Below are 14,024 nucleotides of genomic sequence, written 5' to 3' on the forward strand. Positions count from 1 at the left end.
TGTGTGTGTGTGTGTGTGTGTAAAATACAGTAATGCCATCAGATACACAAATACGTGATCAGTGATTATCTCTGGATAGTGGGTTTCCAGAATAATTTCATTTATCTTTGTTTTGTTTTTGTTTTTGCCTTGAACACACATTGCTTCTATGGAAAAAAGAACAAAAACAGTAAAAGGGAAACTCTGTGCCAGTTGACATTAGAAGCAGTTTCAAATGAGTTGTGAAAGAAGGGCAGTCAGGATACTTTTACAAGCAAAGACCATTATGTGGCAACTAAGTTGGTTTTGCGGTGACTTGGAAGGTAGTTTCAGCTTGAACTTCAAGCTGGACTTAGAGCCCTTCAGAAAATGGCTCCTTTTTATTTTTCTTTTTTTAAAAACTGGCATTTGAATAAAACAGTGTACAGCCCCGATCAAAGGGTAGAAGAGAGACTTGATTGCAGGGAGTAAAGGTGGTGAGTTAGGTCATTGTTTCGGTTTGATGCCAAGATACTTGGGTAATATTAACACTGTGTACTTGCGGTTTATCTAGCCTGCCTGGCAGTGTCTTGTAGCGCGTTTGTGCACTTGAGCTAACTGCGCAGTCCTGTGTTTTGGGGAACACTCTTGAGGGAAAGCGCCGTCTGGCTTCATCTCCCTGGGTGAAGATGTCCCGGCGATGACGCCAGTGTAGGAGCTGTCCTGTTTCATCACCTAATGGAAGGTACTGTCATCTAGTGTGGCCTGCTCCTCGGGGTAGCCTGGTGCTTTAGCTCTAGGTTGGGGGAAAGGAAAGGGCCCTGGAGAAACAGGAGTGTTCTGAGTGAATGTTTGAAATGGGATAGCTGAAAATGATGAGACACTTTTAATCTTAAAATGTAGAAAAATGATAGCCTTCCAGGTGGCAAGTTCTTTCTCACTTTTCTTAAAAAGTTTTGTTTTTCTGTTAAACTTTGATGCATCAGCTTCCTTTCTTCCTTTCCTTTTTCTTAAAAAGAAGACTTACAACTTTGGCTCATTGGCATCCTTTCTGTACTTAAAATTCTGGAAGCTTTTATTTTCAGTTTAATTATACAAAGAATCAATTGCATATTTTAAGCAGGTCCCAGAAGTGGATTTGCATTTTTAAAACTGAATTCTTTTTAGCAGTATAAGAATGTGTTAAGGGTGAAAGTATGCAAGTATACTTTTGGATAAATTCTGAATAATAATTTCTACTCATTTGAAATGCTGATGAACTGTACTTACCTGGTTTCTCAATTTAAGTATTTCAGATTTGTAAGTACCAGAGAAAAACAGTAAGGAGATGTTTTATTTATGGTTTATTCTTACGTACACTTTTACACAAGTGTGCTGCATCAGTTTATAAAAACACACTGACAAGAAATACTGGTTTCAAAAAAAAATTAGAAAACTGATACCAAAGAAAATAAAACTAGAAGTGTAATGTTAAGGTGAATAAATTGATCATAGATTTGAGTTTCAGGTGTAGCTCTAAATTTCCTTAATGCTAAAGTTGAAAAAAAAAAGGATGTCTCAATTTTTATTAAAGAAAAGTAAAAATACCAGTTTTCAGTAGCATGGCTTTCTGTAATTGTAATTTCTAAATAAAGATTCATGAGGAGGTGATGTATTCTCAGTGGTAGTTTGCAGGAAATTAATGATTGTCAATTACAGGAACAAGTTAATAAGTGTTGGGAAGTTTTTTTTGAATAAGATACAGTTAAGCAATGTTTAATATAGAGTAGGGGAAGTCTACTTTTTTGTTTAAAAAACAGCTTTTCAGCTTCAAAACAAAGTTCTCTGATTCAGCTTGTTTGCTATCCATTCACTGGGTTGTTTCAAACAGTAGCACTAACTGATTTTTCTGGCAATTGTTTGCATCCTGTATTATAAAAATAAAACAAAAACAGAAATAACAAATCTATGTATTGCTATAAATTTAATGGGAATACCTAGTTAAATGAATTTTTGTTCATGTGTTTCAGTTGATTGGTTTGATAGGGGCTAGATAGAATCTAACTGATGCACTTGGTAGAATAAACTGTACTTTGTTTATACAATGCATTTGGTTCCAGGACACACACCATATTTACTCTGTCAACATTTTCTCAGTAAGTAGAAATGGTTTAACTATGGATTGTAGTTTATTTGATTCAATGGCTTCTTTTTGATGTTATCTTTCTTCCAAATAGAGCATTCTTTAAAAAAGTCCTTATTAATTTTTTTTTTTTTTTTTTTTTTTAGTTAAGTTGAGGATTGTGATTCAGAAAACCAATCAGTTATCCTGGGTATGGTTTCTTTTTTCTTTTTTAATTTTTAGTTTGAGAATATGTATATTAAAGCTGGGGACAGTGAATCAAGAAAGGGCCTGGAGTAGAAGCAGCGACCGGAGACCGGAGACCGGAGACCGGAGACCGGAGACCGGACAGAGACCTAGGAGGTGGGGCTGCTTTGACTCTCTAGACGTTAAAGGGAAGGAGTGAGCCTTGGGAGGGGGCGCTGCCGTCAGCTCCCTGGGAAGTCAGAGAAAAGAGGGCCTTGGGGACAGGCTCAGGGGGTAAGCCTGAGACTCGCTGCCGCTGCCCAGGGCTCCCCTGGTCGCAAATCTTGTGGGGTCCCTTAGAGTTTAGGAGACGCAGGCCTGTTGGGGAAGGAGAGGGGGAAGGGAGAGGCACGGATGTGCTCTCGGGAGGGAGAGCATGCCTGGGTCTGTTTTTTTTGAAGAATTATTTGAGCTGTTTTGAGTATTCACTATACTGAAGGGTTTATTCAACCCACTGATTGATGTCTCTGGGCCCGAACAAATTTTTTACAAATGTTTAGCTGTTTTTCAGTCATAGAGAAACTTTAGGATTGCTGAATTTTATCACATTAGTCTTTGTGTCAGGGGGCAATCTTAGAAATGAATGATTGTCTTATGGAATCAGCTGGCTCTTGGATGTCAGTAGCTGAATCATGTCCATAACTTCTCAAGCTCTTATGTTTGGTAGAAAACATCAAGACCATCAGTTTTACAGCAACCACCAGTGACTGAAATGACAGCTAATTGCCCTTTCACTTTTCTACCATTTTTCTTAACTTGACCAGAAAATTTTACATCACTATCTATTAGCTAAGTGAAACCTATGTGAGTGCATAAATTCAGTGTAAGCACACAGTTTCCCGGATAAGACAAACAAGTCAAGTTGTTTTTGTTTTGTTTTGTTGTGTTTTGTTTTGTTTTTAGAGGCTAACTCTGTGTTTCAGCCAAAAAGAAAAAGGGGGTTGGCGGGGGAGGGACTTTCATCCACTTCAGAGGTGGGCCTTTGAATTAGGGAGGATAGTAATTGTGAGGTAGCGTTTGTTGTATTTCAGTTTCTAAGCACTTTTAAAGGAGCTGAGCAATGATAAAAATTATAGGATAAGGTATGTAAATGACTATAGCTCAGCTGTTTGGAGCCATATGAGACTTAGACCTTACAAAGTTTGTGGGACAGTTATTGAGGGGCTTACCTCTTACCTTCATTCTTTTGAATTGCTACCATGGGATAGTTCCTTTTCCTTGGATAGCTGGAGGAAATGGGCGGAAGAGAGCCATACACTTTCTTTTTTTCAATCATACATTCTTAACGATACCATGAATTGCATCTCTGCCCAACAGCAACAGTACATTTAGAATTCAGGAGATTTCTTTTACATCGCCATAGTGATTTTTAACTTTTGAGGGTCAAGTGATATATTAAATATCACAGAAAACAAAATGTCATCTGTGTTATGTGGGAATTGGCAGTGGGAGACCAAATGGATATCTTTCTATAAAAACAAATTCTCTCTTTTTAAAATTGTAGGTCATAGGAAAATTGCAACTATGCTTTGAGCATTTTATTTTGGCTTTTCTTTTCTCTCTGTGTGCTTAACCCTACGTGAATTTGGATAGATTTCTTTGAGATAGTGTACTTTTATTGTGACCTTTTGAATGAGGTGAAAGTTCTTGGCTATTGGGAACCATTTGGCAATGTGTAGAAGTAGGAAGGCTGAGGAAAGGACATTTGTAGCTGAGAGGATAATTTAGCTCGTTTAGGTAATCTAGTAGAATGCACTGGGACAGTGTGAAATAATTAGTAACCAAAAATGAGCAATGCAGGGAGCTCGGTGGATGAGAATGATGAAATCAAAGGGCTAACAATGAGAAATGATTTTAGTGATAGCTGTAGGGCTAGTTCCAAGGGAGAACTGAGTCCTTCAATACGATCCAGAAGTGGCACCAGGCGGTCCTCATGGGCTCTCATGACTTCCGGGAGGCGAAGGGTTGGGCGAGGAGGTCCTGACAGGACAGCAGAAAGCGGTGTCACGGTGAACAGGAGAAAACCAAAGGGGTGACTGTTTAACAGCTGTTGGGCATATGCACTGAGCAGTGATTTGGTAGTAAATTCTTCAGAAAAAGGGAACTTTGGATAAAAAATGGAAAAGCTGAGGAGTTCAGATGATGAAACTGGTATCTAAAAAACTTTAAAAAATAGTCTTTGCTTGAATGGAACTAGTGAATCATTGATAGAAATTGGAGAGAAATGTACGTTTACACAGGTTTGGAACTTTAAAATGAAACTTTGAAAAAGAGTGAGTAGCCATAAACTCAACCTGCTATTTGGGTGCTGCAAAAAGCAAATTAAATAGACACGATCCTTCTTTATGAACCCATTATACAATTAAACAGTTAAGTACTTACTGGGTATTACTTAAAAGAATGTACCAATTTTCTTTTATATAAAACAAGGAAATAATTTGCATAGTATCAGTTAAGGCCTAGTTTTGTTTGGCATGATCTCTCTGAAAGCTAATTTAACTGAGTACATAATACATCCTACTTGGGAACTATCTACATTTTAGTAACAAAAAAAATAGAAGACATGTTAAAAAAAAATGAAAGGAGTAGGATGCACACTTGCAGAATGACCAAAGAATACGTAAAAATCATAGTTAGACTTTTAGGTTATTTTGTGTGTGTATGTATGTGTGTGATAGTTCTGTGGTTTTACGTTTATTTACACAAATGTAAAATATCCATGTGATCAAAGTTTTGAGATTTTTTTCCCACTAAATATGATAATTACTGGTAATAGATTACATAAAGACCTTTTTATTGTTATGGGAAGATAACAAAGTATTAAACTCCTGTGTTTAGTCATCCAGCATGATTTAGGCCTGCTCACTCACAGCTCTGCCAGATTTTTCAAGTGCTGTTATTTAACCTCCAGCCTGGCGGGCAGATGTTCTCCAAGATAAGGTACTGCTTCAGTAAATCAGCACACATAACGTACCCTCTTTCTCTTAACTTTTAAAAATAAGGAATTTTAGTAGTAATGTTTTTTGTGTTTGTAACTAAGTTGAATTCATCAATGTAGTATTAGTTTATTTGCATTTAAATCAGTGGTTCCACAACACAATTCTGGAGACCAGTGCTGGCCCATGACAAAGCTTTCATAGGAACTTGGAGTTTTTCATAAATTTAAATGTGTTCAGTGGAAAACCTATCTTTTAGTCTGAGATTTTTTTGTCCTTTCTACATTTTGTGTGTGTGTGTGTGTGTGTGTGTGTGTGTGTGTTAAAACGTAAAGTGAAGTTTTAGTGATAGATTTTTAAAAGTCTTTTTAGACTATGTGTGTATACATTTAATTTTTTTCTGGTATATATATATTCAGACATAATTGACATATATCACTGTATGAGTTTTAGGTGGTCCATGATATGCACCTGTAGAAGAAAATATCTACTACCAAAGTGCAGTGTTTAAAAAATAAAATAACTTAGGACAGAAACATCACTCAGACTAGCTTAATCAATGAAGGAGCTTTTTTGGCCCACGTAATTGGGGCGATCAGGGGTGGAATGGGCTCTAAGTAAACGAAACAGAGGTTCTAATTACGTTGCCAGGACCCTCTCATCATGGCCCAGCTGTGCTCCTCTTTGTGCGGCTCCTCTAATGCGGATGGGCTTTCCTCCCAGTGGCAGCGAGGGTGGTGGTGGTAGAGGGAACCTTTTTGGCGACTGCTTCAGAATTATGCTATTCCAAAGGGAGAAGACGAAACTCCCAGAGGCCTTCCACTCTTCGCTCTGTGAGGGATTCATTCTTTGTCAAGGCTTTCTTTCACAGCCTTTATCTCAACTTACCTCATTTATTTGCTCACCTGATTGTATTTCTCTGCATAAGAAGCCGGAGCTGGTTTCGTTGACTGTGTTACCTGGTGAGCACTCAGCAGGTAGTAAGCCAACAAATACCTGAATTCCAGGGAAGGACTCAGGTCCTCCTCAAGCCACCTGTCCTTACGCGGTCCGGCGGGTAGGAAGCTGTGACTGACAGACCTACCAGCGCCTCATGGACAGGGGAGAGGTGGTTTCACACGGGAAATGGGAATACCTTTAGCTAAAAGAAATGGGGGAGGAGGCTGAGCAAACAACACAAATACATGTCCACCATTTGTGTTTTATGTTCTTTAAGCATGGTTTAATATTTCACCCAGCTGCCCAGTCTGCTGTGTAAGACTATGCATGTTCTGCAGCAGTGGAGGGCGTTTGGCTGAGGGGATGGAGTGGGGCCAAAATGCAGCCCAGGGCTCCACTCTCGCTCTTCCTTTTTCCTGGAGGAACTCTGTTGGTACGTTTACACAAAGGCTCTGTATGGTCCCTATGTGCAGTGGCCCTGGTAGAGTATCTGTCTCTCCACCTAGCCTTCTGAGTGGCTCAAACTGAAGTAAGGGTACCAGGAGCAAAAGGAAGACCTGGAAGTGTCTCTGCCTGGGTTCCACGCAGTGTAGACTCTGCCTTGCCACGTCCTGCGTATGTTCCAAGAGAGATGACTTGTCTTGGGAAATTCCTCTTTTTCTTTCCTTCCCTACCTCCCATTTTTCTGTCGATCACGTTTCCCGAGAACGCATTTTGAGCTTTCTGAATTTTAGGGTGACTGAATGGTGACCCAGACACTGTTATCCTTCTTTCCGTTTTATCTACATTTCTCTGCCTTTCCATTTTGCTCAACCTGATAATTTTGCTTCAAGAAGAAGAAACTACCTCTATCTCCATTACTTGCCCCTCAGTGGAATCGAATTGTCTGAAAGCTCAGTCTCTTTGAGGTTTGTTTTATATTTTGTTTGATTAACGATATCTTTGAGGCAGTGAAATACTCACTATTTAAAAAGGTGTGTGGGTTGAAGGACGGGAAATTCAGTCTGACTCAGTTCAGGCGGCTGGGAATCTCCCAAGTTCCAGACATGCAGCTGAGCGTCTCATTACATGGATGGTTTTCAGACAGCTCCTCCAGCCTTATTTATTTCTCTTTCTGGGACTGCTTAGTTTCTTCTCCGCTTCACCCTGGGCATTGTTTCCATTCATCTGATTTTCTTTGAACACCGACTTACTCTGCAGGTAGCCAAAATTGGCAACTGGAACTTACTCATTAGATTCTCGGTCCTAGTCCAGAGGAAGTCTCCAGGGACATCACTTGAGGGGCTTACAATAAAAGATTTATAGGCCTCACACACAGATATTCTGAGTCAGGAGGTATGGGGTCCTAGGATCTATACTTTAAGATTGCTCCCCAGCGGGAATATGCAGACCTCTCTCTCCATAATTACCAGAGAGAAAGAAGGAAAACGAGTGAATGACGGCATAGCTGAGCCACGCCTCAGCATTCACTTGCCCCCGGCACAGCCCTGTTTCTTTTTCTCTCTGCCATTCTTTGGTATCGATCTCCTTGTTTGAGGAGGAGAGATGGATGGTCTGAGGCACTGAAAACAAATATTGCAGAATATAATTTCACTAAAAGCAGCAGTACTGGCAGCAACAGTCCTTAGCCTCTCTTGGTGGGTGGGCAGCAGGCAGTGGGGCCACGTGCTCCTTATCAGCTCATTGCCAGTTTCCTGAGAAACACCTGAGGACTTTAGAGCTATTGTGATAGATGGCTTTGAAAGCATTTGCAGCTATGGCAGCAGCTGTTCAAACACGTTCTCTCGCTGGGCAGGTGGGGCATGACCTTGCAGCTTCGGTGCCCATCACTCTCACACTAACTACAGTATGTACGTGTCTGTGTCTCTTAGATTATAGTCTTTAGAGAGAATCTGGTCGCTGGCCAGCAGCCTACTCTGGAATTGTGGGCCAGAGCAAACTTTGAGAAAGGCGTTAAATAATAAGTGCATTGTTAGCTTTCTTTTGGTTGCTTGCAAAGTACAGGATTAAGTGAGTATTTGTATTCCCTTTTCCTAGATAACATAGGGATTATATTCCTAAATCAATTATAATGAATTTTATATATGTCAGAGCTACAAATATGACTCCAGTCTAATTTATGTGAAATAAGTGCACTGCACAGTATTCAAGATATTTAATAAGTGTTTTTATGGCAGACATTACCGTTGTCTCTTCATAATTTAATAACAAAATGTATATTAAGGTATAAGTAAAGTGATATGGTTTATTATTTAATGTGCTTAAAATATAATATCATTTGCTTTACCTTTTATTATGCACTGACATATGTAAAAGGTTGTAGCACTTTGATTCTGAGACCTCTCCATAGTAATGGAGGCTCTCCCGTTAATAAATTTGTCTACTGTTGAACTTCCAGGACCACTGCGGGCTTTCCATAGGTATTGATGACATAAAATATGCAAAGATAAGAAAAAGATAACCGAGACTGAGCACCAAAAAATCGCCCTGTGCTGTCTTTCTGCGCACAAAGCAGTTGCATGGTTAGCTCGTGAGGTGTAGTGTCAGTACCGTAGGGTTGGTTTAAGAACATGTGTTTTATGTCTTTAACTGTGAAAATTTTAAATATTGAGATAGTTTATCTGGTTTTTAAAATTATTTTTTCTTTTCCAGATCCGATCTCTGTGTGGAACTTCTAAACATCTTTTATTAGTGGAAACATTATTTTCTACAAAATGAACTCAGCATCTTAATTTAAGCCAGCGTTCATGTGATTCTGATTCACCTGCTGTGGTTCACGAAGCTTGAGATCTAAGGAGTACAGGGTCTTTTGCTATGACAATATGACTAATAGTAAAGGAAGATCTGTTACTAGTAAAACAAGTGGTGGTCCAAGTAGTGGAGGAGGTTTTGTAGACTGGACTTTAAGCTTAAATACAGTTCAATCCGATACGTTTTTAAACTTATTGTTGAGTATGGTTCCAGTAATTTACCAGAAAAACCAGGAAGACAGGCACAAAAAAGCAAACGGCATTTGGCAAGATGGATTGTCAACTGCGGCACAGACTTTCAGTACTAGACCTGAGCAACACATGGAGTATCACAGTTTCCCGGAGCAGCCCTTCCACAGCAATAGTGGGCACACACCCTCAAGCTGTAGCCAAAACTATGACGACTATGCCAACTACAATTACTGTGATGGACGGGAGACTTCAGAAACTACTGCCATGTTACAAGCTGAAGATATGTCTAGTGATGGGGATGAAGACGTCATTATGGAAGCAAACCAAAGATTGCCAAAGGAGTCCAGCGGTGTCATGGCACTGCAAATACTTGTGCCATTTTTGCTAGCGGGTTTTGGAACAGTTTCTGCTGGCATGGTTTTGGATATAGTCCAGGTAGGTTTTCATCTTTAACGTCCTTGTTTTTGTTGTTTAAAGTGCCTTATGTAGGTTACTCTTCTCAAAAGTGTACTTTAGATTTAAGTTGTCTCTTAGTAAAATGAACTGATGTTGACTCTGGTAAAGAATTTACTCTTTGTGGGTGCTTTTTTTGTTTGTTTTCCTTTAGTTCTAAGAGAATAGTCTCATTCTGACCATAAAGTAGGTCTTCATAAAGTATTGCAATAATAAAGTGAACCAAAAATGGGTTCAAACAACATAGAATGTTAAAAGATAAAAGATCTTCCCTATTCCTCATATCCAAGCCAAACTCTATCTTCAAAAGTTACCCTTGTTATGAGTCTGTTGTATATGCTTGCAGACTTTTTCTATGCATACGTATATATATTTGTGCAGAGCTTTTTTTTCCAAAAATAAAAATGAAATGCTATATATATTTTTCTGCAACTTAAGTTCATTGCTTAATAATATATTTTGGACATATTTTCAAATTAGTAACAAAGATATTCAGCATTTTAAAATTAGTGCTTGATATTTCATTGTATGTGTATACCAACATTTACTTATTCATCCCCCATGCTGCTGCTATAATACATATCCTTGTAAATATATCTTTATATTCTTATACTAATATTTTCATAAAATAGATTTTAAAAAAATTGCTGGACGTTAGGATAGGTATATGTGTTTAAAATTTTATAGGTACTATTCAGTTGCCTTTCAAAAAGTTTGTACCAATAAGTACTTTTATTTATTTATTTTTTGCCTTTACTAACATTGGATGTTCTTGATCTTTTTCATTTTTGCCAATTAATGGGAAAATGTTATCACATTTTAATTAACATTCTTAAATTATCATTTAGCATCTTTTCATTGGCTCTTCTTATTCTTTCTGTTTATGTATGAATTTTTTTGTGTCTTTTACTTATTTTTAAAATGCATGAGGCCTGTCCATAAGGTATCCAGCCATGTATTATGAAAAATAGAGACATTTACTGAAGAAGATACAAGAAACACTATACATAGGGCAATAATGCCTCAGTCTCGTCAAAGTAGGCACCTTGGGACCTCACACAGTTCTCCGAATCACCGTCAGCTGCCCCGTCATACTTTCCTGAATCTCATCAACAGTCTGAAATCTCCTTCCTTTCAAAGGTGATTTTAGTTTTGAGAAAAGCCAGAAGTCGCAGGGCACCAAGTCTGGGCTATAGAGGAACTCAGTAATCTCGGTGATTTGATGTTTCACCGAAAAACTCTGCCTGAGAGATGATGCATGAGCATGCACATGGTCATGATGAAGCTGCCAATCACCAGATGCCCACAGCTGCAGCTTCTGAATCATCCTAATAGCTTCCACAGAGGAATGTTCAAGCTTAATGCAAAATTCAATGCAGATTTGTTGTTCTGCTTGCTTAGTCATTTTGAGTACAACAGCCACATAGTACACGTGCTCACTCAACAGCGCCTACCACCTCTACTGACTAGTACAGTGAAGTCATCATTGTTCACTCATGTGCATTCCAGTCCACTCTCCTTGGCAACCAGGTTACATCAATGTTGCGCAAACCATTCTTGTTATTTAACAATGGCTGGACTTTTTCTGATTAGACCTCATATATGCTACTTATTGACTTGTAGTTCTTAATGTGGCATAGGTACAAAATTACCTATTTATAATTATTGCTCTAACGTTGTCAATTGTTAAAAAGTGACATTCTGTTACTATCAGTTTTTATTCATCAGTCAGAGAAAGATTGGCTCTGGGAAAGTGTTAGATACATTATCCTGTAATGCGCTCTTGTCTTTCATTATTTGCTCCCTAAAAAAAATGTCAGGTCATTTGTGACTCTAAGATGCTTTTCAACAGGTAACATTTTTATCTAAATGGAAAACATGCATAAGTAGAAACTTAATTTTTCCACCATCAGATGGAGAAGGAATATTAAAAGAACTATGCTAAGAAGTATATTGAACCCTAGCTGGTGTGGCACAGTAGATTGAATGCCAGCCTGCAAACGAGAGGTTGCTGGTTTGATCCCCAATCAGGGCACATACCTGGGTTGTGGGCCAGTTCCCCAGTTGGGGACGTATGAGAGGTAACTGATTGATGTTTCGCTTCCTCTCTTTCTCCCTCCCTTCTCCTCTGTCTAAAAATAAGTAAAAATAAAATCTTTAAAAAAAAGTATATTGAATTTTTTAATAAACTATATTAAAGGGGGCCCAAACCTACCTGTTCACTTGAAATATAATTTTTCAAGCTACTACAATAATATCACAGTTGCTGAAATCTATAAACAAATTGGTAGACTTTTTTTAACATATCAGTTATTCTGAAGAAGCACTAAACATTTTGCTATGGAATGGGAACATGTATAGGAATAATATGTTACAGCATAGCTTGTTAGGCAGAATATTTACATAGCTCATTGTATATATTCCCCTGGTGTAATGTTTATTTATTTCTTGATACTGTACTATTTGAGAGAACAGGACATGTGTAATTAGAAAAAGTCCCTTTTATGATTTTGTGGACTTTAATACATTCTTCTAACCCTAAGGACTTCATAGTGTGTGTTGACCTTGTCTCCATCAAGTTGCTAAAATCACTTATTAATTTACCTATAAATTCTTTTGGAATTCCTTAATCATAATCATATTATTTATTAATAAAGATGGCTTTATTTATTTCTAAATCTTATACATTTTAATTCTTTTTCTTGCCATTCTGTACTGGTTAGGACTTCCAAAGTATTATGCTACAAAATATAAGTGGAAAGAGCAGGCAACCTTGTCTTATTCCAGGTCTCAAAGGTTAAACTTTCAATAATTCGTCATAAAGCATGATGTTGGCTATTGATTTTTGTAATATTCTTTATCAGATTAAGGAAGTTTTTTTTGTAGTTTGCTAAGATTTCCTTGCTTAAAATCATGACTGGATGTTGAATTTTATCAAGTGTTCTTACTGTATTTATCAACAAGATTATATGATTTTTCTTATTTGTTGTTGTGTTGAATTATATTGATTAAACCATCCTTACATTTCTGGGATAAATATAACCTGGTCATGATTTATTGTTCTTTTTATAAAATTCTAATCATTACTATTTTGTTTAGAATTCTTGCATTTATATTCAATATAAGATTAGCCTATAATTGTCCTTCTCACAATGTCATTGGCAGATTTCATACTAAGGTAGTGCTTGTCTCATAGTGAATTTGAAAATGTTCTCTTTTTTCCTCCTATTCTTTTTTAAGTTTTATGTAACTGTCATTTCTTCCTTAAGTATCTGGAGTAATTTTCTGATGAAGGTGTCTGGGCCTGTAGTTCTCTTTGTGGGAGTATTTTAAATTACTGCTTGAGTTTCTTTAAAAGCCACAGGGCTCATCAAATTTTCTATTTCTTTTTGTAGTACTTTTGGTAAGTTTTTATGTTTGATTTTTTAAAAAATATTCTATTTATTTATTTTGAGAGAGGGAAAGAGAGAGAGAGAGAGAGAGGGAGGGAAACTTCAATATGTGGTAGTTTCTCATATGGCCCCAACTGGGGACCTGCCCTGCAACCCAGGTATGTGCCCTGAGTGGGAATCGAACCAGCGACACTTTGGTTCGCAGGCCTGCAACTCAGTCCACTGAGCCACAGCAGCCAAGGCATTGTGTTTGATTTTAACCATTACATCCCTAGAAGTGTCTCTAGCAGTGGGTGGTTTAAACAACAGACATTTATTCTTGTGGTTCTGGAGGCTGGGAAGTTCAAGATCTAGGTGAAAATTGAAAGTTCTTTTTTTTTTTGTTTTTCCTTACAGCACTGGGAGGTGTTCAAAAAAGTAACAGAAGTTTTCATTTTAGTTCCTGCACTACTGGGTCTCAAAGGGAACTTGGAAATGACATTGGCATCTAGATTATCCACTGCAGTAAGTTTTTCCCTACCTCAAAATGCATATGGTTAAAATCATATGGATAGTCAGGTTCACTTTGAAGAACTGTCTGCGCATTAAATGTCAGCCAAATATTAAGCCATTAGAGGTTATTACTAATTGGTGTCTTGGAAGCCAGTTACATTGCACCATTGTTACACTTTTAGATTCAAAATTTAAAAGACAAGTTCTTCTTAAGTGATGATGTGAAGCAGTAAGTACATGTAAAAATATTAAAATAAAAAATATAAGTAAGGGTAACAATCTTACACTCATCTGAAAATATTTGGAAAACATCATCATCAAGCAATGTGCAGTGTTAGTTTATGGAATAATTTCAATGAAACTGCATCATCACTATCAACCAAATTTTCAAACCTAGGAATTAGAGTGTTAAGTCTTTTATATTGTCAAATATTACCTGAGAGGAAAGAAAGCCTAATGATTTGGTAACACCATCATTTTCGGCAGTAAATTGGCAACACTAGCCACAGATAATCTTGATTCTCTACTGACTTTGTTTGAAAGTAGGCATCTATATAGTATCAGA

At 37.7% G+C, this 14,024-nt stretch overlaps 1 protein-coding gene across 3 annotated transcripts in view; it reads left to right on the forward strand.

Moving 5' to 3' along the window:
- SLC41A2 (solute carrier family 41 member 2) overlaps positions 1–14,024 on the forward strand; it is an 87,999-nt gene that overhangs the window by 14,771 nt on the left and 59,204 nt on the right. For 2 of the 3 annotated variants that reach the window (XM_054574596.1, XM_054574598.1), the window contains exons 1-3: positions 554–703; positions 8,833–9,557; positions 13,364–13,471. In XM_054574596.1, coding sequence (XP_054430571.1) covers positions 9,003–9,557; positions 13,364–13,471 — 663 coding nt within the window. In that variant the 5' untranslated portion in view covers positions 554–703; positions 8,833–9,002. Of the gene's footprint in view, positions 1–553; positions 704–8,832; positions 9,558–13,363; positions 13,472–14,024 lie in introns of those variants that run through there. The other variant, XM_054574597.1, reaches the window with a different exon arrangement.

This window comes from Pteronotus mesoamericanus, unplaced genomic scaffold (assembly GCF_021234165.1).
Source record: "Pteronotus mesoamericanus isolate MK-2021 breed Mesoamerican mustached bat unplaced genomic scaffold, CSHL_Meso_final contig_263, whole genome shotgun sequence".
NCBI classification, from domain to species: Eukaryota; Metazoa; Chordata; class Mammalia; order Chiroptera; family Mormoopidae; genus Pteronotus; species Pteronotus mesoamericanus.